General features: G+C 33.7%; 5 protein-coding genes across 5 annotated transcripts; 2 read left to right on the plus strand and 3 right to left on the minus strand.

Moving 5' to 3' along the window:
- Nucleotides 1-1,143: 1,143 nt before the first annotated feature.
- LOC110799471 (uncharacterized) lies at nt 1,144-4,861 on the minus strand. The gene is made up of 2 exons (XM_022004740.2): nt 4,060-4,861; nt 1,144-2,194 (listed from the first exon to the last, which is right to left on the minus strand). Exons 1-2 carry the CDS (start codon nt 4,674-4,676, stop codon nt 1,513-1,515), a joined length of 1,299 nt encoding a protein of 432 aa, XP_021860432.1. The 5' UTR covers nt 4,677-4,861; the 3' UTR covers nt 1,144-1,512.
- Nucleotides 4,862-8,544: 3,683 nt separating this feature from the next.
- Nucleotides 8,545-11,696, plus strand: LOC130467492 (uncharacterized). Its single transcript, XM_056836008.1, has 7 exons — nt 8,545-8,594; nt 8,704-8,847; nt 10,319-10,621; nt 10,715-10,804; nt 10,888-11,062; nt 11,213-11,353; nt 11,448-11,696. The coding sequence occupies exons 1-7, from the start codon at nt 8,545-8,547 to the stop codon at nt 11,694-11,696; spliced, it is 1,152 nt and encodes a 383-aa protein (XP_056691986.1).
- Nucleotides 11,613-16,535, plus strand: LOC130467493 (uncharacterized). Its single transcript, XM_056836009.1, has 11 exons — nt 11,613-12,044; nt 12,438-12,590; nt 12,696-12,868; nt 12,914-13,160; nt 13,603-14,216; nt 14,570-14,809; nt 14,930-14,986; nt 15,166-15,354; nt 15,445-15,503; nt 15,595-15,710; nt 15,803-16,535. Exons 1-11 carry the CDS (start codon nt 11,937-11,939, stop codon nt 15,953-15,955), a joined length of 2,109 nt encoding a protein of 702 aa, XP_056691987.1. The 5' UTR covers nt 11,613-11,936; the 3' UTR covers nt 15,956-16,535.
- A 1,471-nt stretch (nt 16,536-18,006) lies between these two features.
- LOC130467494 (protein FAR1-RELATED SEQUENCE 5-like) lies at nt 18,007-19,332 on the minus strand. Its single transcript, XM_056836011.1, has 3 exons — nt 19,247-19,332; nt 18,091-18,924; nt 18,007-18,037 (listed from the first exon to the last, which is right to left on the minus strand). Exons 1-3 carry the CDS (start codon nt 19,330-19,332, stop codon nt 18,007-18,009), a joined length of 951 nt encoding a protein of 316 aa, XP_056691989.1.
- LOC130466976 (protein FAR1-RELATED SEQUENCE 5-like) lies at nt 19,208-22,103 on the minus strand. The gene is made up of 3 exons (XM_056835502.1): nt 21,702-22,103; nt 20,585-20,665; nt 19,208-20,475 (listed from the first exon to the last, which is right to left on the minus strand). The coding sequence occupies exons 1-3, from the start codon at nt 21,805-21,807 to the stop codon at nt 19,553-19,555; spliced, it is 1,110 nt and encodes a 369-aa protein (XP_056691480.1). The 5' UTR covers nt 21,808-22,103; the 3' UTR covers nt 19,208-19,552.
- Nucleotides 22,104-26,821: the final 4,718 nt, after the last annotated feature.

The raw sequence follows: 26,821 nt of genomic DNA on the forward strand, positions 1-26,821 counted from the left end.
AATAATAGTTCGGATCATTTCGAGAAGGTACCCCCTAAAGTCGGGATTATTCTAAAATAATTCATAGTTGGGATTATTTTGAGAAGATGGGTGAAAGTTGGGATTATTAATGTCAATTTTTCCTATTTTTTTTACACAACTTTGAATTTATACTTTTTCATATATCCTTTTTACTTTCATGTTTTCCAAATATCACAAGTCTTTTAGTTATTATTAAAATAATAAATTATTTTAGTAGTAGCCGTGCGTTGCACAGGCCCTAAACTAGTGTAAAACTAAAATAAAAACAATATTTTGGTAATATTTTAAGAACTTGCTACGTAATTTCCAAATAAATTATAGATACTTCGTATATGTAAATAAGAAAACAAGAGATTGAAAAAGAAAAAAAACAGTCACAATATCATGCGCAAGAAAAATAAGTATTGCAACCATGTAGTAATAACCTTAAACAACCATACGCACATGGCACATTCTATTAAAAATTAAAAAAGAAAAGAAAAGAAAAAGAGAATAGCTTGAAAGTGGAACCGCTTATATTTCAGAATTTCCATCGTTAAACAAGTCAGAATAGGGAGTAGAAGGGCAATAAAAGCTGGACTTTATCATTTAAATTGTTGGGAAGCTTTGGGCTATCAACTTAACTTTTTGGGCTTAAGGGGGGCCAGGCCCTATATGCCCCGCTGAAAAATCCGCCCCTGTCTTACAACAAAATCGTAAAATATACTTCTTCCGTCTTTTAATACTCGCAACGTTTGGACTTTTGCCACTATTCATATAATCTACTTTGACTATTCTTAGTGTTTTTTATATAAGATAAAACATAGTCATATGGGATCTTGTTATATTCGTCTCAATGTGTATTTTCAAAATATCAACTTTTTATAATTTTTGCATAAAGAGAATTTAAGATATAAATGATCAAAGTTGTGCATTGGTATGCGTGAAACTAAGGAACGTTGCGAGTATTAAAAGACGGAGGAAGTATGTAAATATAATTTGATTCATATAAGAAAGAATGATTATTACAAAAGAATTTTGAAGTAACCATATGAATAAATAAATTAACAATCAAGCTATAAAGAATAAGTATATAACTAAGCTACAAAGAATGATGCTCAGTGACTTAATTGGAAGTAAAAGGATACAAAACTTCTTATATGAACATAAACATCTTGATCATTTGATCCTCTCTCTCTGTACAAGTTTTGTCAATCAGATTACACATATATAATTAATTAAGTAAATTAATCACCCCTTGTGTGATCAATAATAGAAAAAAAATCTCCTCCGTCAGCAACCTTCAATTCTTCCGAATCCGCCGCAGAAGAACAAAAAAAATACAACCAATCCAATTAATCAAAAAGAACAATATCAATTTCAAGCCTCGCAACGAAACAAATCATTGCTCAAACCAATAATTAACGATGTGGAATCGATATCCTGCATTAGTTAAATTGGTTGTCACTGCTGAGGAAATTAATCATGTCTTAGCTTTGTAAGTTGTGATCACTACAAGATAAGGTCATATTGATCGTCATGACAAAGCTCCTTCCTTAGTTTTTGAGAGAATAATCGACAAGCATCCATGCTAAGATCAATGGCAGCTGAAAGTGCTACAAACAGAGCTGCATCTGCCATACAGGTGACATGCTGCATGCCTACCTGAACTAGTGGCTTGCTTACTTTACCTTCCCCTTCCACCGTGGACCCCATTACAAACCCTCGAACCGGGGACCTCATTACCCCCTCTCCCAAGTTGGAATCACGTTTATCAATGCAAAACTGTCCCCCCTTTTTTATACTCATTGTTGCCTCGGCGATAGGGATGCCAGTCCGAGTAGGCCCGTTTTCAGTGACCAGCTCGAACTTGTAACCTAGTCCATCGGCGGACCCTCTCTCGCGCCATACCTCAAGTCGGCCCCATGGCTTCCAACTACTAACATGGGAGCCGTGGGGACGGAGGATAAGCCATGCCCCAGGGTTTGACCGAGAGACTCGGTCAGACCCAGGGGATGGTACGAATGGGGTGATGACTGATGCTGCTGCGACTGGGGAACCAGAGAGGTCGTAGATCATTATCATCCACCCCTTTCGCTCTCTCACTGGCTTATCCTTCTCCCCTGACAAAGATCTCACCATCCATTTCTTATTACTATTGTTGTTACTTATGGCAAAGTTTGCTGGAAGTGATCTGCCAAATCAGACACAAAAATCCCATAGTCAGTTACATGATACTCTATGTTACCAAATCATACAAATGTCTAGTAAAAACACACATATTTATCTAATGTTACTATAATATAATGTTTCGTTATTTAATTAATCTGTCCTACTCTAAATGAAAATCTTGATTAATTAACTAGTTCAGAACAAAATCTGGACATTAGAGAAAGCCAGAATTAATGAACCAAGAACAATATCTATGCACATGGTTAGGTAGTTGTGTTCAATAGCAGCAGCATATCGTGCTCCTTTTGACCAGCCTGGTTTCTATTTAAATCGCAGTCTCGGCTTAATTAGTTTACTAATTAAAGTACTAAACACAAGGTTTATGGAATCTAAGCCTCGTCAGCAATCGGCTAGTTGCCTGAAACCTTGATGCAAATCACCAGTAAACTTTTAATTAGTGCAACCTACAGTATACACATTACAACTTGCTAGTGATTTAATAAGTACTCCTCGCGTTAATCAACTAGTTAATACGGGCATTACCGAGCGCATTAACTAGCTCCAGATCATCGCAATTATGAAAACTGTATTAGCATGTAATTAAGGAAGATGCAGATTATTAAGACTGACAAACTTGCAGCCAGCCAGCAAACTAAGCTGCTTTTAGTGATGTGCAAGAAACATAATCAAGCATCTAACTTTAAGCACAGATTTGCAGATTTACATGTGATATTTACAAAGATTCTGATTATAAACAGGACTTGGGTAGGTTAAACTTTTAGTAGAGTACAATATAAGAAACATAATCAAGTAATAATCTCAAGCATTTGTAAACTTTAACAGCCGCTTGACATGTGATGCTACAATGTCTACAAAGATTCTAGTCAGATCAAGAACTATTTGAATGATTCAGGAGGGTGGTCATACTCGGGAAATAATTTTAACACATTAAAAGTTGATTTTAGCATATTCAATCATTCATTGGCTCTAAGATAGCACAATTATTTGTTCATTGTTCAAATAAAGCCGTGCCAAACGTAGTGTCCAAATCAACTTCTCAATTACTCCCTTCGTTCCTTACTGTTATACAAAGTATTAGTAAGTTCTTATTATATTTCTAGGAAAGTTTTAAAATTGTGAGTTAATGTAAGAAAAGGGTGAATATAGTAAGAGAGGGAATAGTCGGATTTTAGACCTCAATCACTCAATTTGTGTACCACTTTTTTATGGTCGGTAATTACAATTAGTCCATAAATAGAAGTAGTGATGCACAAATTATGGGACAGAAGATTCAAACTCCACATCTAATGACGGATTCAATCCTAAGATTGGATAGGATGGTAGAACTTCCAAAAACCTAACTAGTTCTTAGCTAGCACTAACAAAAGGGACAAAAGTTGTGATAATATACACAAAGTTGTTGATGATCATACCAAAAAAATGACACTTGACCAAAAATATGCAATCCACATAATTTTAATTTCATATTTCTTGAAAATAATTTGCCGGGAAGATAAGGTGGTACACAGCTGGATTTGGCTAATGGTACCACAATAATATGATGAGGGATGACCACCCACACCACATGCCTATGGTTAACATATAACCCCACTTTTATCAAAACTAACACAAAAACAAAACTTATGGCCCCACCCACCTGCCCTTTTAGACCCCACTTTCTTTAGCTAACTCTATAATCCAATCCCAAATCAGCTACAGTTTTATTACGCTAAAATACGCAGGTGGTACATTTAAACCATATGGTGGTGGTCCAAGTGATCAATGATCATCCAAATTATTTTCGAAATAATACATTTGATGTGGCGTATGTTAGCAAACGTTAATATGGAAATGCTAAATTGCACCAGGTGAGAGGGGAAAGCTTACCGAGAGCGGGAGTTCCGGTCTGCGCTAAATTTGCAGCTGAAAACTGGTTGACTGATATTTCCTTGGATCTGGAAAACAACCGGGCTACACTCCGGTTCACCACCAAACTGAAAAACGAACCGAGGGTCCGGTTCAGAACGGACCACCAAATGTAGTTTAGCTTGATGAACTCCTTTGTTTTTCTCAACCCCTTTCTGATTCCCAAACCTCATCCATCCGGATTGGAAAACAATAGGCTTAACTTCGGCTCCTTTAAGGTCGACACACAAATTAACCCGACCTATTAGCTTTCCAGTAGTCATCCCACAGGTCTGACCCATTCGACCGGAATATACCGATACTCGGAAAGAGATGGGCCGACCTGACATCCGGCGCAGCGCCGCGGGGTCTAGATGAAATCCCGGTGCGCTAGTGGCGGACTCCGACGGAGAACCCTGTTCACCGTTAGAGGAAAGAGGTAGAATGGCTGTCTGAGATGGAAAGCCTTTAAGTGTGATCTTACAGTAACAAGGAGTCGTACTAGAGTGGACTCCAGCTCCCGCTGAAGGCTTCGCTCCCATCGGGAGCTGAAGTGCTAACGACTCGATTATCAACCTCGCAAATGGACATGGATCCATTATTTGATGTTTTGAGTTTATGAAAGTTTATGGAATGAATAATGTAATGTAAATTGGGTTTTTATGAATTTGGAATGTGGTTAAGTAGTTGTTGAGTGTGGGAAATGGGAATGGGAAGAAATGAAACGCGCGACTTGAATATGGGATTATGGATTTATGGGGGGTTGGAGGGAGTAGTACTAATAGTAAGCACTCTAGCACTACAAAATAAAAAGTTTTATTAAGGTTAATTTCTTTTTAATTAAGGTACTTTAATTTTTATTAAATCTTATCTGTAATTTTCTTTTATTTTTGGGAACATATCCTACCTGTCTTCGCCGTTGCTTAGGATGCGCTTACTGTGAATATTTTGTCTGCGTCTGGAACAATTTTTTTAATTTTTTAATTCATAAAGTCCTATCTACTTGGCGTTGAGCTTAAGGTCCTGTTTGGCAAAATTGGTGGTTAGCGGTTAAGTAGTGGGTAGTTATTAGAGCGCAATTTTGATGGTGTAGCCGTGTGCACGTAGCTCTAGGTGCACCGAGATCAAAACGACCAACATTAAAAAACGCGCGTTTTCATCAAATCCCTAACAAAAGAACAATTCCATTGAACAAAAGAACTTTAAAGGCTCTGTTCTTTTCAGTTATGTTTTTCGCGTTTTTATTTGATTCGTTGTTATTCTTACGATATATATTCTTCTGATTTTATGTTTTGGATTCAAACTGTAAAGAGGAGAGAGAAATTGTGAAATAGGTCTTCTAAAATGGTTATTAGAGAGAGAGGAAGTAATGAAAATTCTCAAAATTTCGTTGATTTTCCTGCTTCAACATCAAATTAAATTGATTCATCTTCTTCAAACCCGAATTCTGCAGCTGATAATCAGATTTTGGGAGGTAATTTTTCAATTTTGTAATAATAAATTGTATGTTTTGATGATTTTGATTTTGTAATAATCGAGTTTTTTATGATTTTGACTATTTTGATGATTTTGATTTTGTAATAATCGTGTTTTGATGATTTTGACTATTTTGATGATTTTGATTTTGTAATAGTCGTGTTTTGATGATTTTGATGATTTTAATGAATCAAATTATGTAATAACACGCTGATTTTGTTGAAATCGTTGATTTTGAAGATTTTGATTATGTAATTACGATTTTTTTCCAGAAAAGAACTGCTTAACGTATTTAAATAACATATGCTCGTATTAAAAGAACAATTTCATTATAGTAGAAAAGTAGACCATTTGCGTTTCATAATTTGCTCTTTTATCTTATTGTGTTCTTATTTTTTATTAGTTTCAATTCCAATTGCGTTTAATAATTTGTTCTTTTTATTTTATTGTGTTATTTTTCGTGTTACTTTTTATTTATCCTTTGTTCTTTTGATTACATTCTTTTTCTTTTTATTATACATGTTAACTTATTATTTTTTCAGATATTATGAATAATGTGCTCGATAATTCATAACATAATGATCCTAATGATGATTTAGAATCATATGTTATTGTGGGACAAGGTACTTGACTTGTTCTTTTAGTCTCCCTATTTGTTCTTTAGTCTTTTCATTTGTTCTTTTTATAATATTCTGTTAAAAAGAACAAAATAAAAATGCGTGCATAGTTCTCATTATGCACTCTTAAAGAATTTTCCCGTTCTCCTTCTATGTTATTCTTTGATTCTAATTCCTATTTTTTCATTTTCTATTTTTCATCAACTATATATTGTACTTACAAATCATAACTATTAGTCATTTTAGAATTTCAGAAATACATTTTAGAGAGAGAAAGATGAGAGGATTTATATTCTCTCAACATAAGAGAGATTTTTTGAGATAGAAAGAGTGAGATAGTGCGTGAAAGAGTAAAAAAAAATACATTTTCTCCTTATCAGTCTCTCTAAAATTCCTTACGAATGTTTTTCCTTAGTTGAAAATGGGTGAATTGAGAAAAATATTAGTTGTATCACCATACCCTGACCTTTGGTTGGTCCACATCAGCGTTAGTAATATTCATTTTGGGGGGGGGGGGAAGGGGGAAAGGGTTAAAATAGGGGGGGAAATTTTGGCATATTGCGCCACCTCCAAGCTTGAGCGGTACAATTTCAGCCCTCCTCCTGAAATTTCATTTCCCGCTCAAATGCTCAATCTCAATTTTTTAATAATTTACGGTGTCCTTCTTTTATTACTGGAAGTAGTGATTACAAAGCATCATTGCCCAATACTGGCATGGCTGCTAGTAACAAGCAGGGAGTGCAAAAATCAGAGCTGCGGTGAAGGTGAAGAGCTTCAACATTTTGTTGTTGTTCTGTTGTTATTGAAGAAGCTCAAACATTGGTTTAAATTTTTGTATAAATTTTTTCATCTATGTTTATGTTATTCGTATTTATCTAGTTAACTGTTAATCTTGAAATTATGTAACGATTTTGTGATAATTATTGAATGCATGTTATCTGTTAGCAAATTGGGTCAGATCTGAGTGCTTGACTGATGGGCGGAAATTACTATGTTGTTCTATTATTTTAGGGTTTATAGTTACGTAGTATTAAAACTTGTAGTAAATTGTTTATTTTAAAATTTATAACTAGGTTTTGGTTATTATACATTGTTGTTATATCTTTATAATTAATCCATTTCGTTATATAATAACAACGCGCGGATGGTACAGGCGCGTGCACCTAGATCTAGGTGCACCTGCACCAAAACGCAGAAAAATAAGAACAAAACGCAAAAACATAAAAAAGCAACAAAAAACATAAAAGAACACAAAAACATAAAAGAAAGAACATCAAGAATTAAACCAAAAGAACAATAAGTAAAACAGGAAAGAACAATAGCATTGAAAACCAAAAAAGGTTAAAACAACAAATAAGTAAAAACACGTAAAAGAACAATAAGTAAAAACACGTAAAAGAACATAAAACACTAAAAAGAAAGAACATCAGCAATTAAACGAAGGAACAAATAGAAAAGAACAATCATATTAAAAACCAAAAAGATTAAAACACGTAAAAGAACATAATACACTAAAATGAGAGAAGATCAGAAAGTAAAGGAAAAGAACAAAAAGAAAAAAAGAAAAACACAAACATATTAAAAACCAGAAAGGTTAAAACAAGGAAAGAACGATTTCTCTGCACTTTTAAAAAGAACATGGCAAATGCAACACCAGACGCACAAAAGAAGAAAAGAACCAACGAAAAGAACAACAAAAACGTTAAAAAGTGAAAAAAACCGCCAAACAGAAGTTTTTTATTGAAATAATGAACGTGGCAAGAAAAAAAACCGCAAAACAGAAGTTTTCCTATGAAAACATAAAACGTGGCAGTTAATTTCTCTCTCCTCAAAATCTTTTAATAAAAAAAAAATTAAATAAGTTACTTGTCTTTCATTTTGTATTTTAAAAAATTAAAAAATAGATTACTGTTTAAAATAAAAAAAATAAAAAATATAATTTAAGTAAAAACAGTAATAAAAAACAAATTTAAAAATACTAACAACAGATAATAAAAAGAACACAAAGGAGACTCAAACGAACATCATTTTCTTTACTTATAGGCCAAAAGAACAAAAGAGCGGACGAAAAGAACAAAAAAAAAAAAAAAGGAAGTTTAAATTTGAAAATACTGTAGCAGTTATTTTCTCTCTCTTCAATTTATCATATATAAATACATCATTGAATGCGACATTTATTTTCACTTTCACACTCAACCTACATGCAAAACCTCCACTCACCAACAATCAAACAAACAGTGCAAAACCTTTCAAATTCTTGCAAATCCGAACTTCCCCAATTTGAAATTCTACTATTTTCACTCTAAAAACTTCCCCAATTTGTTTTTTGGAAGTGATAATCTGGTTACAAAAACTTGAACCCTAACAATTGAAAATGGGGAAATCGAAAAAAGGAGAAGAAGTTGATGCGAAATGTTCTATTGAGTAAGAATTCAACTTCATTTTTCTTTTCTTTTTTCTTGAATTTCAGTTTAATTTTAATTTTTAGAGAATTTCCCATGAATTTTAATTTTCTATAAAATTTCATTTGAAGGGATGATGTTCCTTTGACAACGACTTTATTGAACTTAAGAAACAAAAAGAAGAAAGAGAAAGAAATTACACCAACAATTGATGCGGATTTGTTGGAAGATATCAACAAAGAAGTTTCAGAAACGGAAGAAGAAGAAGAGAGCGAGTAAGTGGATTTTTTAAACAAAAACCTAGGTTCATTTACACCTTCTGTTTGTTCTTTTTGTTTTCCTTAATGTTCTAATTACAATAACGAAACCAAATACATTTTTTAACGAATTTAAAAGTAGATCTACATTTATGTTTTTTTTAAATGTATTTTAAGTCACTGAATCATACACTTAGAAGAACAATGGTATAGATTTAAAAGAACAACGAATGTTAACTCAAAAGAACAGTGGAAATTTAAATTAAATAAGTAGATCTATGTTCTTTTATTTATTTACTGTATGTTCTTTTTATTAGCCCTACTGTTTGACGAACAATTCGCCCAGGTTAAAAGAACAACAAATAGACTAAAAAGAACAGTACAATTTTGACGAACTTAAACCTAGATCTATAATTTTGTTCTTATCTATTGAATTTGATCTATGTTCTTTTTTATCTATGTTCTTATCTATAAAAACTTAAAAGAACCAACTGTGCAGGTTTAAAGAACAATCAATGTAGACTCAAAAGAACAACCAATGTACACTCAAAAGAACAGTACAGTATTAATGTAGGCTTAAAAAGAACTATGCATCTAGAAGAAAAGAACAGTCCATGTCTACTTAAAAGATCACTAGGCATTAAAAGAACAATCAATGAAAATTAAAAAGAACAATGTGCTTAGATTTGATGAGATGGTGTTCTTTTTACTTGTTCTTAAATGTATTTTAAAAAATAAAGAACAATCAATCACGGATAAAAGAACAAACCATCTACATTTAAAAGACAAACCTAAAACTGTTAGCACACAGTAAAAGAACACTTAATAAAAAGAACATAAGAAAAGGAACATATAAGCATACCTTGATCAACAGTTGAACAACATTTATCAACAACATCAACATAAATCCTCAGCAAATGATCACAATCCTCTTGAATTTCATTATCTCCTTCAATTTTCTTTCTACGAAAATTAGCAAATTGTATTTTTTCATCTCCTGAGAATTAGTATTCTGATTAATTCACTAATTCTCAAAAAAACAGGAACAATAATGCGAAAAGTTGGAGAGAGAAGAAAGTAGAAATCGCATTTCACTCTTTCTCTCTCTTAAATTCTCTCTTCTGTTGAGAGAAAATAAAACCTCTCATTTTTCTCTCTCTAAAATGTGTTGCTAAAATTATGAAATGATGAATGAATGAGAATATGGAGGACAAACATTATTTATATAGTATATGAAAAAATAAAAAAAATCAGATGAATAAGATATTGTACAAGGGTGCAGGATGAGAACTGTGCACTTGTTTTTTGTGTTGTTCCTTTTTTCATAATATGTGTTCTTTCCAAAAGCATAGCTGTGTTCTTTTGTACACGACATGTTGTTCTTTTTCCATTACATGTGTTATTTCAAACATTTTTCTGTTGTTCTTTTTTCATAACATGTGTTTTTGGTGTTGTTCTTTTTTTCATGACATATGTTTTTTCATTATAGACTTTCCAAACAAAGGAAAGTATTGCAAGAACAACAGAAGATGGTGCAAGCACTTCAGGAAAAGCTGCTACAACAGGAAAAGCAGCTGGATCTGATTGAACAAAAAAAGAAGGGTGGAGAAGGACAAAAAAATTCCAGCAAAGATCCTGAAAAGCAGGAAGAAACTGAAAAGAAAGAGCATGAAGTAAAAGTGCATGAAGAAGTGAAAGAACCTGAAAAAGAGGAGGCTGAGGTAAAAGTTCCAGAAGAGCTGGATGAACCAGAAAGAAAAGAAAAGAAAACGAACTTAAAAATTACTTTGAGGTATCATCTGTGTTTGTTAATACTATTTCATATTTACATTGTAGTTGTTATTTTCGTTTCTTAAACATACTTTTGCATTTATGTTTTTACTAGAAAGAAAAAAGACGGAGAAAAAGCTGGTGAGGAACCTGAAAAAGCAAAGGGGAAGTCTAGGAAATCAATACCAAACAGGAAAAGGACAAGGTAACTTTCATAAATGGTGTTCTTTTTATTTTCTGTGTTTTACTTTTTTTTTACTACTTATGTTCTATTGTTTTGGTCAACAGAAGTCAATTGTTGAAAGAAGAATTTCCCGATCTTATCAAAGAGGTAAAGCAGGAATTGGAAGAGGCACATAAGAAGAAGAGCTTGTTGCCTGCTGAGAAAATTTCAACAAAAAAAGTTGCACCAAATGCTAAGAAGGGGAATGGAGTTACTTTGAAAAAGACTGCAGCACTTAAGGTAAACTTCACATTACCCTTTTTGTATATCTTTTTATTTACCTTAATGTTATATTATAATAGAGATAAATGCTGTGTTTTAAATAAAGAATGTTCTTTTTTTCCTATCTTGTGTTCTTTACATCATTATTTATGTTCTTTTTTCATTCAGAGGGGTAGCAAAGTTAATCAGATAGTTGTGAGGGAGGTTTATGAAGACGAGGAAGATGAAGAAGGAGGTGAAGAAGAAGGTGAAGAAGTAGAAGAGGAAAGTGAACCCTTAATGAAGAAGGGGAAAAAAGTAGTTGAGAAGGTCAAAAATTTTCTTAAGTTATTTGTTCTTTTTCTTCCTTATAATGTTCTTTTACTCCCTGACTAATGTTCTTTATATTTTTTCTTTTTTCCAGAGAGCAACAAGAAGTAAACAAATTGTTGTTTCTGATGAGGTCATGGAGGTGGTGGATGATGAGAAACCAAAATCTTTGGTTGTTGCCAAACCAAAACCTGAAGAAAGGAAACTAAATCTAAGGAAAACTCCGCAATTGATGATGCGATTCTTGAGGGGAATTGCATCTAATGAACCAGATGATATAAGAAAACAACAAGCCATCGTGGAGTTAGGCTTTGGATCTCTTCTGCAACTTGACATCCCATAAAACGAAAATCCATTCCCGTACGAGTTGGTTAGGAATTTCAACTCGTCCGACCGGTCCTTGCATCTACCAAAGTCTTCCCTTGATATTACTGTAGAGGATGTATACCTGGTGTACGGTATACCTATTGGAGGAGCTCCGGTCGTGGAATGGACTGATGAACAAGATCCTGAAGTGTTGAGGGTTTTTGCTGAATTTTGGGCATACTGGAAAGTGAAGTCTGGATGCCCAAAATTGAAAGAAATGGTTGAAAAACTGATCAAAGATGAGACTCCAGTTGATGATAACTGGAAGAGATCTTTCCTAGTGGTTGCAGTTAACACCTGCATTAAATCCACTACTAATTTATCGGTATACATCAAAATTCCTTTGTTTCTCATTAATGTTCTTTTGTTTCTCATTAATGTTCTTTTGTTTGCGTATTATGTTCTTTTAAATGTTTATTAATATTTTTATTGTTCTTTTATTTGTTTGTCGAATTCCATGTTCTTTCTTTCTCTTTCACTGTTCTTTTATTCTGTATGATATTCCTTTCTTTTCCATTAAATGTCCTATTGTTGTACTTTCCTTTATATGAATGTTAGTTGTGTTCTTTTCAGTTGTATTCAATATTCTTTTGCTCTTCTTTCATTGTTCTTTTCATTCTCTCTAATGTTCCTTTATTTTCTATTGAATGTTCTATTTTCTTATTCTATTTAAAATCATAATTAATGTTCTTTCTTTTATATTTTTCTGTTTCAAAAGCCAAACTTCAGATTCCTAGCAAGCACTGTTGACTTGGAGCAAGTGAGGAATCTAAATTGGTGCCAGTATGCATACACCAGCCTTCTTGGGGCAGCTATGTACTGGAATGTGGACCGTAGCAGATGGTTTGCTGGTCCACTACCATTTCTAATGGTAAATTTCAATCATTAAGCTAGCATTTCCCTTTGTTATATATATTACTTTCATCTTCTTCTTTCACCTAACTAACAATAAATTATGTTGTTATTGTTAAATTAGGTATGTTATTTCGATCGGGTGCAGATCATGGAAGAGTACCCTCCAAGGATCTTCCCCCTAATTTCTTGCTGGACAAGAGATATGATAAGCAGCAGGGTACGCAATGACAATGCTACAGGCTTCGGACATGGCTTGATTTTGGACAGAATTCAAGGTCCACCTGAGCTACAACTGTACAGGGAGGAGATGGAGCTGCTCAAATAGCAAAAAGCACTCAGTGAACAACCACCACCACTTCTTCTTCAACACCCACAACAACAACAGCAGCAACATGATGAACAACCACCGCAGCAACCACTGCAGCAACCACAACAGCAACATCAACACCAAGAGCCTAACTGGTCCACAAATGATGTGCCCAGAGAACATCAAGGTGCACCAGTGACTCAACTCGGGGATGACAAAGATTTGCCAGAGCAACAGGCAGACCCCAGTGAGAAAGCAAAAGTCCCTTCTACAATTGAGGTAAAAATTAAATTCACTCAACAAAACCATTGCATTTATTTTTTCAACGTTTTTGTTGTAATGTTCTTTTTCCTCCAACAAATGTTCTTTTACGTCCTCAATATAATCTTTTTTCCTACCATGTTTTTTGCTTTCTGTGTTTATGTTCTTTTTATCAAAAACTAGTTCTTTACGTTCTTTTACATGTTCTTTTAAATGTTTATTCATGTTATTTAAGCATGTTCTTTTTTCTTAAAAAGATGTTCTTTACATTTGAATATGTTCTTTTATATGTTTAAGCATGTTATTTACATGTTCATTTATCTCTTTAACATGTTCTTTCGATCTTTAACAATGTTTCTAAGCTCTACTTGAATGTTCTTTTAGGAATCTCTCTTGTTCTTTTTTCCATTCGAATGTTCTTTTTATTTATCCAGTCCTTATTGTTGTTATTGTTAAACAGGAATTCCATGCTGAATTCACTAAAACCACTACTGAACTCAGTAGTGTCATGAACAAGTTCAACGACTTATTGTCGTTGTCCAGAAAGTTCTTTGACACTACTATTGATGTCAAAAAAAGTCTGCCATTCAATATGGCAAAAATGTGGTCAACATGCTCTGGAACTGAAATTCCAGTTACTTTTGAGAAGGGCAACTCTACAGAAGAGCGGCAAGAAGGAAGGAATACTGAGGAGATTGGTTCAATCCTCAGTCAAGATAAAGAATTTTTCAGCTCAGACTACTTCACAATACTATTTGAGGAAGCAGTACGAAAGGCAACAGAAGGAAATGAAAGAAAGGAAATCGAGGAATCTGAGGATGTTCCATTTGATTTGCCACCATTTTTAACACCTCCGATCATGCCTTCCCAGCCTAATGTATTTGCTGATTTGACATTGAAGCTTGGAATGGTTTCCGATTCAAATCCTCCTCCTCAGGCACACGACTTTGAAGAGGAAATGAGATTAGAAGCAATCTTGGCAAACAAAACTTTGACTGAACGTGATTTGGAGACAATTTCAGGGGACAACAAAGATGAAGCTGAAAAACAACAGCCACCTACAGAAAAAACTGAGTATGCGTTCTTTTAAAACAGTTCACATACACATGTATAATAAATATGTGACTGTTTCTTTCATTATTCACAATGTTCTTTTATAAACAATTATTTGTTTTTTTATTCGTTTGATTTGTTCTTTTTATTAATTCTCTGTCTTTATACAATTATTTAATAGATCTTTTGTTTCTTTTATTCGGAATGTTCCTTTCATATATTTCTTTATGTTCTTTCTATATTTACTTTAATATCTTCCTACTTTTAATATTAACTTATATGTTCTTTTTCATTGCACTTTTGTTCTTTAATTCTTCTCATTGTGTTCTTTGTTCCTCCTCACATGTTCTTTTCTTTTTTTTTGTAATACACAGAGAACCTGAAAATGTGAGATCAGATATGGAAGGTTTAATCCAAGGAGCTGAAGATGGAAAACCAATGTCTCCAACCGTTAGAACTGAAGACTCCGAGTTTCAGACTATGGAAGGTTTAATCAAAGGAGCTGAAGATGGAAACCCCATGTCTCCAACTGTTAGAACTGAAGAATCCGAGTTTAAGACTCCGACTGCCGCTGAGTCGCAGACTGAAATGGAAACTCCATCAATATTCCTGAAGTAAGACTACTGTATTTTATTAAAATATAATTTTCATAATCTTCAATTTAATGTTCTTTTCTTTCTTGCGTTTGTTCTTTTTATTTATAGTAATATATTATTTTCTTTCCACTCTTTTAGCACTCCAAGTGCGGTGTACTCGCAACCAGAAAATGCACCTACATCTATGAACATAGAGTATGACTACTGCATTTTATTTTATAAGTTATTTTTCGTTTATTATTCCAAGTTATTTTTCATTATCATTTATAAAATGTTCTTTTCTTTTCACTTTGTTGTTCTTTTTATTGTTAGTCTGAATTCGTTTTTCCCTCTAATATGTTCTTTTTACTTTATAATGTCTTTGTTTTCATAAGTGAGGAAGAGGATCCAGATAACGTACAAGTACCTAAACTTGTTAAGAGAAAGAAAAATGTTCCCCTCAAGTTACTGTCACCCTTCTTAACTCAGTATTCACACCTACTGGTTGGGGAAGAACAGTTGAATCAAAAGGAAAAGGACATGCGATGCGTACTGGATTATGCCTTTGGAAAGGGAAGCCCAACGTAAGAATTTTATACTATTACAAGTATTTGAATGTAGATGTTCTTTTTGTACATGTTCTTATGGAAATTTTATTTTCATTCTTATAACAGTCAGGTGTTGTACACTGATGATTGGAATATAGTTACCAGAGAAGAGTTTCAAACCCTAGGTATATATTTAATTATTGGAATTTAAAATGTTCTTTTAAATGCTGTTGATGTTCCTTTTACTCATATTTTTGTTCTTTTCCTTTAAAACAGCTCCCAATGTGTGGGTGATGAATAATGTTATTGACACTTTTGCAAGAATACTGAATGATGATCCAGATCAAAGTGTCAAGAGTAACTTGAAGTTCTATTTCTCTACAATCCCTTTCGTAAGTTTTAATATCACTAAAAAATCATATTTTCGTACTTCTTCAGTTATTTTTATTATATAACATATATTTAATTTTTTTTTTCGGTGCAGAATATGCTCTGCCAGAATGAACCGTATGGTGGATCACAGGATAGTCAAGCAACCGAGGGCAAACGCTTAGAAAATTTTATTTTAAGTGTACGCCATGAGTATGTAACTGCTGGTGTGAAGTCTTTGAAGGGATTCCATCTGGTAAAATTATAAAATTGTTCTTTTCTTTTTTACATATGTTCGTTTTCCTTTGTTTAATGTTCTTTTCTCTGCTTGTAGTTGTTCTTTCCAGTCTGGTCTGGTGATCATTTTTATCTCATTGTAATCAACCAAAAGGCGAAGAAGGTGGAGATCATTGACAATCTCTCCTTACCTGAAGGAATTACATATGATGATAAATATAAAACATTTGCAGAAAGAACTGTAAGTCTATTTGAAGAATTTCCTCTTATATATTTTATTTGTTCTTTCCTTTGTTGTTCTTTATTCTTTTACTAAATTAAATGTTCTTTTTTCCTTCCTTTGTTGTTCTTTGTTTCTTTGTTGTTCTTTGTTCTTTGTTCTTTTACTAAGTTAAATGTTCTTTTTATTTCGGTTTGAAGCATGGACAATATTTTGTGAACAAGAAGGACATCCTTTGCGGAAGGCACAGATTTCAGCATATGAAATTGTGTTGCTTGAAATGCCATGGAAAAACAGAACAAACAAGACTGATTGTGGGGTATATGCAATGAGGCATATGGAGACCTACAAAGGCAACCAGACTTGGAATTGTGGCTTCAAAAACACAGATGAAGATGTAAGTAAATTTTGAATATATGTACGTATATTATTTTAATATATAATCTTTTATTAATGTACTATTTTATGTTTTCAGAAAGACTTTATTTGCAAGCTGAGAATGCGGTACGGTACTGAAATCTTATTATCCGTTCTGAACAAAAGGCATGAGCTAACGTATCTGGTATTGAAGAGAGCTAATCAAGTTGAATAGTTGGTTGTTTTCATGAAGGCAGAATAATAGTTACCTTTTATTAGAAGTATGCTTTAAAAAACAATGGTATATTTTGTAGATGTGGTTATTGCTGGAGTTATGGGTTGTTCTTTTAAACATGTGTGGTGTTCTTTTGGAAACAATTAGATGTTCTAGTAGTTGCAGATAAGTAGTTTGGATATTTTAAACAAGTATTTCAATTAAAGGTTCAAGTTCTTTTCAATCCCAGACCATGTTCTTCTATATCATGGGATATGTTCTTTCCTTTCCAAAATTCTTTTTATTCTCTTTTAGTAAGTTCTTTTCACATTTAAGCATATACTCCTTTATGCAATAATTTTGCAATCCTAATTGCACAAAAATCAAAACAAAAATAAGAATATATACAACTAAAAATTCTCATTTCAAAATATTGATTGAGCGAAACATCCAGTAGCCCGTAAAAATATACATCAAAAGAGTAAAAGAACATTATTGAGAATACAAAAACAAATTATTAAAAACACAACAAACTAAAAATCAAAATATTACCAATCGTAAATGAATCTACAAAGGTTGTATGTGTACTCCAAAATAATCATCTGGAACATATGCTTCCAATTGTGAATTTGAAGATGTTGGATGAACCAAAACCCCACCAACAGGTAAATTTATGATACACTGAAAAAGAACAAAGAAACAATAAGGAAAAAAAGAACATGATAAAGAAGAAAAAAGAACAAAATAGATAATAAAAAAGAACAGTTCAAAAAAGAACATAATAAACATTAAAAGAACAAATAGATGTTCTTTTAAAAAATGAACTGTTTAGCAAAAGAACATAAACAAAAAGACAAAAGAACATATAGAAAGAAAAACGAACAATGATAAACAAAAGGAACAAACTAAAGGAATAAAAGAACAAATAGATTATTAAAAAGAACAATTTGCCAACAGAACATAATAAAGTAAACTAAAAGATCATAAACAAAAAGGATAAATAGAACATAAAAATGGAAAAAAGAACAATGATAAACAAAAAGAACATTCCAAAGTAATAAAAGAACAAATAAATGTTTAAAAAGAACAGTTTACCTGATCAGTAGACTGAGTTTCCTCCCTCAAATTATCAACATGTCTTTCTCTTCTCTTGTTCCAACCTTTCAGTTTATTGCGTTTCTTCTCAACAATTCCTTTAGGTCTCACATTCCTCTCATTAGCCTTTTCAGTCCCGTTCTTAATCTTCCTCTTTCGCTTTGGTGGATTTTGAATCATTGTTGGAATGACTTTTTCAGCAATCGGTTCCACAACATCCGGCAAAACTGTGTCTTTTGAAGGCTCAACGACATCAAGTAGAGTTTCTTCTCGCACATACTTGTTTGATACATTACCATCCCCTTCAATACCACCAATATACTCCTTTACTTTGCATGACATATCCAACACACCCAAATCAATAAGCTTCCTTGCAGCCGGACAATGTTGAGCTTCATTTATAACTTTAATGCAATTTCTTATGCTTTGCATCCTCCAAACTGAAGCAGAAACAACACTTACTTCATTATCTCTATCTTCTCCTTCTTCAACAATCGTGTTCATAGCCTTTTTGGTCCATCTCTTCATAATGTATTGTTTGGGAATCTCTTCAACATTATGGACAATGAAAACTCGAAGAATATGAGAACAAAGAACTCCTATCTCTCCATATGACTTGCAAGTACAATCAACAACCATCTCTTGCTCATTAAACATCACAACATGTCTAATAAAATCCTTTGTAGGATGCCCAACAATGTACTTAGAAACTGGAAACTCATAGGAAATGCGTTGACACCTCAAACCAATTGCTTTGATGAATCGTTGCTCAAATATCAAATATATTGCAATGGTATACACATCCCGCGCATGCAAACATAACATGTTATCCGCACATGCGTAATATCTATTTCCAGTAGAAGAATTATAATCTCCCTTGTTCTCCTTACTTCTCCATTCATCAATTACATCTAAAAAACACTTATAAAAATCACATAAACCATTCGTTTTATGCAACCTCCTAGAAATAGAATGATTTGTAGTCTCACTCCTTTGAGAAGACAAAACACCCCCAGAAAACCAATCTTTGTTATATGAAGGACACCATTTCTCCTTCAAACTATTTAATCTTATTATCCATGAATGTTTAGCGCAATTGTAATCAGCCAAAAGACTACAAAAGAACAAACAAGGAGAACAAAAGAACAATCAGAGACACAAAACGAACACCCTGAGTAAAACAAAGAACAAATGAAGACAAAAAAAGAACAATATACAGTACAATAAAACTTGAAAAGAAAGTACACACAATCACAGTTCAAGAAGTATGGACTCTATTAAACAAAGAAAAGAACATTAAAATACCAGATTAAAAGAACAAGTTTCATCAACCATGAAAAGAACACTACTTAACATTACAAAAAACATGTTGTCGAATGAAAAAAACAAAACAAAATTTTAAATACTAATTAGTCTATTAGCAAAATAATTTTTACCTATTCCAATAATGCTCGAACTCAGCAACTGTGTCAGTATATTTCAAAACATAATCAAACCGACGTTTGAAACCTTCTTTGGCCATAACACCTTTGATGTTTACAACAGCATTTTCCCCAATGTGCCATGTACACAACCGATGCCTCAATTTTGGAAACACTTCCCTAAAAAAACATAAACCAAAAAAATAGATAAAAATATAAACTAAACAGAAAGACAAAAGAAAAAGAACATAAAAAATAGTACAAAAATACAAAAGAACAAAAATGTTTGATGAACGAACATACAAACAACCTAAAAGAACTTTACCTTATAGCCTTGTCCATGGCAGAAGATTGATCAGTCATGATAGTCACAGGTTGCTTCCCTCCCATTGAAGTCAAAAAAGAATTAAAAAGCCAGTCAAAAGTACCTGCCTTCTCATTCAATATAAAACCCACTCCAAACATGATATTTTGAGTGTGAAGATTCATTCCAACAAAAGGCCCACAAATCATATCGTATTTATTAGTACGATAAGTTGTATCATGAATCAATAAATCACCAAAAGCTTCATAATCAGACCGCATTCTTCCATCTCTCCAAAAAAAGTTGATCAACTGATTCTCTTCATTCAATTGAAAATCATAATAAAAATCATGTTCTTTAGATTGCCTCATAGTGAACCATCTGATCAACTGATTTGAATCACAACCATCCAACTTTTTCTTCTTCTCTGCCAAAACAGCATCATACGCGTCAGGAACAGTGAAGCCTAAATTCGCCTCACCACCAACTTCTTTCCTCATAGCTCTAAGAACATCAGCAAGCTTCGTGCCACTACAAGTAAAAGTAGTAAGAAAAGCCAATTGTTCTTTTGAAATGTGCCTATGTGACCTAATAAGGTGTCTCTTATTAGCAGGAACCATTGAATGGTTATGCAGACGGGAATGTTTAGAAAGAACATACACTCCAGTTTTCTTATCAACATCAAACTGAACTGAAGCCTTGCATCCAGTTCTCCTATCAATTTTTTTAAAGGATTTAGGCACAACACCATCTGGATTTTTAAACCCCTCGTATGCACAAACAAAAAACCGTTGTCGAACTATTCTAGTACCACTTCTATACTCCTTTTTACCCTTCCTAGTACCAAAACCATTCCTAAATGCATGACTGTTGTATAACTCATACGCCTCATCATCATCCTTAACTACACTTCCCTCTAATGAAACTGGTTCTTCAAAATCTGCATGACGATAAAAAAGAACACAAAGAACATCATAAGTATGATAAAGGAACAAACACAAGACGTAAACGAACATTGTGATAAACAAGTAAAAGTACAATTCATGTACCTTGGCCAACAACCACATAGGATTCTGGATCCTCATTAGCATCATTTTGTTCTGAATTATTAACTGCATTATTTAATATATCTGGAAATTTATAAAATAAAAAAAATCAGAAAAAGAAAAGAACAAAAGAAATTAAAAGAACAGTAGCCATTAAAAAGAACAATGCACCAAGAGTAAACGAACAATCCATGTAGACTGAAAAGAACACTAGGCATGAAAAGAACAATCAATGAAGAGTTAAAAGAACAATCAATTAGTCAATCAAAAGAACACATTAAAACTTAAAAGAACAATTTGGGCAGATATAAAAGAACAACCAATAAAGAATAAAAAACAACAGTACCTATTAGAAAAGAACAATGCATCAAGAGTAAATTACACACTCCAACTAGACTGGAAAGAACACTACGCATTAAAAGAACAATCAATAAACAGTTAAAAGAACAATCAGTTTTGTCAATCAAAAGAACACATTAAAACCTAAAAGAACAATATCGGCATAATTATCAACAATCAGTTTTGTCAATCAAAAGAACAATGTAAACTCATAAAAACATAAAAGAACAATCCGTGCAGATATAATAAAAAAACCAATAAAGAATCAAAGGAACAGTAACTATTAAAATGAACAATAAAAATAGAGTAAACGAACACAAAAGGTGACCGAAAAGAACACTATGACTTAAAGAACAATCAATGAAGAGTTAAAAGAACAATCAATAAAGAACAATCAGTGTTTATTTGAAAAGCTAAATATAATAAAAAGGAACGTCTCAATACGTATTCTAAACATGTTCATTTGATACTGAAAAATGTTCTTCTGAAATGATACAATGTTCTTTTCTGCAAACAGACAAAATCAACGTATATTCCTTAAATATAATAGTTATTACAGAATCAGTTTCACCACATAAATGAAATAAATGCGAAATCAGCGAAAAAACCAATTCGTAACCTTCATTATCAACAATCACCAAAATCAACGAAGAATGAGATTCAAACTTAAATTAATCAAACTAATTACAATCACAAAAAATATAAAAAGTACGATTATTATGAAATCGAAATCATAAAATCAAAGAAAAATGCAACTCGTTATTACAAATTGAAAGAATACCTTCGTAACTCTGATTTTCAGCTGAAGAATTCAGATGACAAGAAGAAGAATCATTCGAAATTGATGTTGAAACAGAGAAATCATGGAATATTTGAGAATTTTCCATCAGTTTCTCTCTCTAAAAAAAATTTATGCACAAATGTAAGCTTTCTCTCTCCTATTCACACTTTTTGAATTCAAAATTATGAAGCCCAGACATATAAATACCCGCAAAAAGGAGCGAACAACAAAAAAAATCGCGAAAACTAAACAGGGAAGAACAGAGCACATGATGTTCTTTTGTATTGTGAGACTTGTTCTTTTTAACTGCAGAATTAATGAAAATACGCGTTTTGTTTTAAAATGTTTGCGTTTTAATCCCGGTGCACCTAGATCTAGGTGCACACGCCTGCACCATCGAAATTGCGATATAATAAATGCTATCGAGTCTATATTAGTAACTGTACGGATATGGGTGATAAAGAAAATGGTGATAATGCTTATTTTAAATTATTATAATTTGTGCTTTTCTAAGTAATTTATTTTTTAGTTTAACCGCAGTTATGTTGTTTCTCTTAATAATAAGTTTTTTATTTACAAATTTACATGCATGTTCGGTTTTATAATAACTACTCGGTTTTATACAAATTTACCGCAATTATGTTGTTTCTCTTAGTAATAACTTTTTTAATCGGATTTTCTGTTTAATTTGTTACTAATTAATTTGTCACTTAATCAAGTGCATCATCTTATTTTTATGTTGCTTTAATCGAGAATTAAAAATTGGAACACATTCTAATAACTCGGTTTATTTTGTTAATAATTATTTTGTGACTTAATCAATTGCATCATCTTACTTTTATGTTGTTTTAATCAAGAATTAAAAATTATGTCATTTTAATAACTGTGTCATTTTGTTCATAAGAAACTAAAAAAGTATCCAAAATTAAGTTATAGATTCATGAGAGTCTAAAAAGGTGTGAACATATATATTGTCCACCTTTTCTAGCCCATAAAAAAGTGTTTCAAATGCAGCTCATATATTTTTGGTACGATAGTTAGGAGGTAATTCAGGTTTCAAAGGACTTGAATGTGGCAAAAGAAGATAGAGGCTCTTCTTCGAAGGAAAAGGACTTTAATCCTTTTGGTGTTAGCGGTTCAACAATGGATAATCCGATTACCATTATTAATTGAAATGGAAAAAGGAGAAATCACCAACAATTAATTCTCCCAAGTGCCAAAAGAAGTGTTTCATCTTTTGTCTTATATAGATAACCAGAATTTTTTGTGGCTTCAAGGTTTATCTAGGTTATTGAGATATTTTGTAGAAGGGAGGTATGATCTAATCGTTATTTGTTTCACCAGAAGGGAAACTGGTATTGTACCGAACCTACCTTAATGTTTTGTTAATATAATCGTCTTTTCACGTGTTAAAAAAATATATGTAGTATAGTGGTATACCAAGATTAGACAAAGAACATATAACTCAAATTATTAAGCATAAACTTCATTCGTTCTCCTCTTTCTAAGATTTCTCTTTCAATCTTCAACAATTTGTACACAATTACTCGTCCTTACGCCAACAAAATTAATAGATTTCATGACTTGTGTAATTGCATATATTTTTATACTTAGTAAACTAAGGCCCTGTTTAGTTCACCTTATTTCAGGACCTTATTACTTATTTCAGATCTAATCAGGTCAGATCAGACCAGACCAGATCAGATCAGATCAAATCAGACAAAATAAGTTCAGATCAGAAAAAATAAGTTCAGATCAGATCAGATAAGAAAAATAAGTTCAGATCAGATCAGACCAGATTATTATTATTATTATTATTATTATTATTATTATTATTATTATTATTATTATTATTATTATTATTATTATTATTATTATTATTATTATTATTATTATTATTATTATTATTATTATTATTATTATTATTATTATTATTATTATTATTATTATTATTATTATTATTTATTATAAAGAAGCGATTACACAAAGTTGGATGGGAGCCTAGCCACTAATTGGGCTCCAACACCCTTATTCAAAGCAAAACACAAACGATGAAAAAGAAAAGAACGAATGTTAGCAGCAGCCGTGTTACTCTGAGCAACCCGTGAGACCCTAGCCATGAACTCGAGGGCATCACACCCTAGTTCTCCAAAGGTGGAGAAAGCAAAAGCGATAAAACCATATCCGTTGTCTATGCACTTCGCTTCATACTTCTTCTTCTTCCTGGCAACAGCATTAGCGACAGCAACTCCAGGAGCAAAAGCATCAACTCCTGGCCCGGTGAATGGAGAGATACCTGTGACATCTAAGCATACATTTTTCCCTTTGTCCCAAGAGTAGACAAGAAGGTCTGCAGGACGGAGGTCTCTCCCTTCCTCAGACAGAAATCCCAAAGGCACCTCCTTCTGCACCACAACCCCAGCCTGTGAACAGATATCCCCTAACACATCTCGAACCAAGTTATGGCGGAATTTCAGGCCAACATCATTACCACAATGCACTGCGTGATCCCCGAAACGATCTATGACTTTCGACGAGCAGCAAGGACAAGTAAAGTCAGGAGGGAACATAGGAATCGCAAGGCGATAACACAAAACACACCTGAATTGTCTTGGGTGCATCGTCTGCCCTAACCCCTCAATTGGGAGGGTAGTCAAGAAGTCTATGGAGTGTGCCGCTCGGTTGCTAATGAGTATAACCTTTTCTCTGGAACTCGGGTTGTGCTGTCCCATCATCTTCTTCTCTACCATAGCAAAGTACACTGTAGCCAACTTTTTCATAAACGGGGGGGCTGGTACCACACGGCAGAGATCGAGAGGATCGAAATGACACAAATTCCGAAAGCTATTTAAAGCTAAATCACAAGCAAGGCCCAAAGCAGAGTCACCATGCCCAAGCAGTCTGTTCTGGAGACCAAGAGACTGGAGACGCGAGGCAACAAAAGCATATGCGGAAGATGAAGGAAATAATGCCCTTGGTCCAAGTATGCATTCTATGTTAAGTCTAATAAATGCGGTTCAGTATTAATTAACAAGTTAATAATTCAGTGAGATCAAGTGAGCTGAATGCCTAGCTAGAGGCCGCTTTAGTTCAAGTGGAATTAATGATATTAATCCACAGCTTACTCTTGACTGAACCCGTAGGGTCACACAAATAGTACGTAAACGGATCAAGTATTTAATAGCATTAAATACTCCATCTATGAATATTCGGAACCGACGGATCTTGGTTTCAGTGGGAGCTAAGATCGTCACAGGCAAGGAATGAATACTCCGGAAACGATGATATTGCCGGAAACGGAAATATGGATCGTATCGGAAATATAAATATTATCCAAGTCGTAGATGTTGCCGGAAACGGAAACATGGTACATGTCGGAAAATATTATCGGAAATGGAAATATTGCCAGAATCGGAAATATTGCCGGAAACGGAAATATTGTCAGAATCGGAAATATTACCGGAATCGGAAAATAATTCCGGAAACGGAAATATTAAATATTTGTTCGAAACGGAAATTAATTCCGGAATCGGAAATATTAAATATTGTTCGTATCGGAAATGAATTCCGGAATCGGAAAATTTAATCGGAAGCGCATCGTACGAATAAGCATCGGACGAGGCCTGCCGGACGAGGCCCAGCACGAAGCCAGGCCATCGCCCAGCAAGCCAAGCGCGCCGCACAAACAGCCACGCCAGGCCCAGCGCAAGGCCAGGCCCAGCAGGCTGCGCGCAGCGCGCAGCGCGCACAGCGCGCAGCGCGCACAGCACGCGCAGCGCGCAGCGCGCGCGGGCGCTGAGTGGGCTGCTGCTCGCGCGCACGCATGGGGCCCATCGTGGCTGCCGTGCGTGTGTGTGCAAGTGTTTGTGTTCGTGCACGTTTCCTAAAACATGCAGAGTTCGGTTAATGATTAAATTCCTAATTCTATTTGATAAATTAATTAAATTAGAGTTCTTGTAGGATTCTAGGTTTAATTAATTTGTATCTGAATAGGATTTCGATTCCCTTTCCATACCGCTATAAATATGAGGCTAGGGCTCACAATTTATAACACAAGTTTCAAAGTATTCAAAGTGAGTTTTTGAGAGAAAAATTCAGTCACACATTTGCCTATAAAGTGCCGAAAATAATAGTACCTTAAGGGCGATTCTAGTTGGTCAATCTTAAGGCGGATCCGGACGTGCTGTGGACTATCTACGGAGGGACGACACTTGGAGTCCTAAAGACTTGTTCTTGTTCGGTTCGGGCGCAGCTAGGGAAGGCACGCAACAAAGAGTATGCATCTAATCTATGCTAAATGATTATGTGTAAATAATATGTTTTCCTGGGTTTATGGTTTTTCCGCATGATTTATGAATTGTCATATGTATCATAACCTAACAGAAGAATCCTGCGCGGTGTAGACCCCAAAACCACCCAACCGAAAAGGTAGAGTGGCACACCGCCACTGCCAATCTCCAAAGCCCGCACCACCATCTACAATAATATCCTGAAGAACCCTCCGTAAGGCGAGATCAAAGGAAATAGGAGCAGACCCGAGCATATGCGGCGGACAAGTCCGTAAAGAGAAGTACAGACGACTAACTCCCACACAACACCGCAGAAGAAGGAGCTCCGATTGAGGATCATTAAGCTCAGCCACGGCCTCCATCAAACCCACAGTCTTAGCGACCCTGTCCTCTATCAAACGGCTACAAAAGTCAGCTTTCAAGCTAACTGGCCCACCCAGAAGCTTGACTCCATCCCTGGGGCGGGAAATACTAGGAGGGAAAAGAGTGGAATCGTAGCTCCTCGGATCAGGAGTAGGCCAAAAGATATCATTATTATTATTATTATTATTATTATTATTATTATTATTATTATTATTATTATTATTATTATTATTATTATTGGTATATGTTTATATCATTGTTATTATATTTAATATTTTATTACTATTATTGCATTTATAAAAAATTATGTTATTGTCGATGCCATTACAATCTATTATTTAAGGCATAAAAAAACATTAACAACACATTCAAATTGATCATGTCCAAATTAAAACCATTAAGTCCACATCAGAAACGATATGATCAGAAAATATTAGAACCTTAAGGGCGATTCTAGTTGGTCAATCT

This window comes from Spinacia oleracea, chromosome 2 (genome assembly GCF_020520425.1).
Source record: "Spinacia oleracea cultivar Varoflay chromosome 2, BTI_SOV_V1, whole genome shotgun sequence".
NCBI lineage: Eukaryota > Viridiplantae > Streptophyta > Magnoliopsida > Caryophyllales > Amaranthaceae > Spinacia > Spinacia oleracea.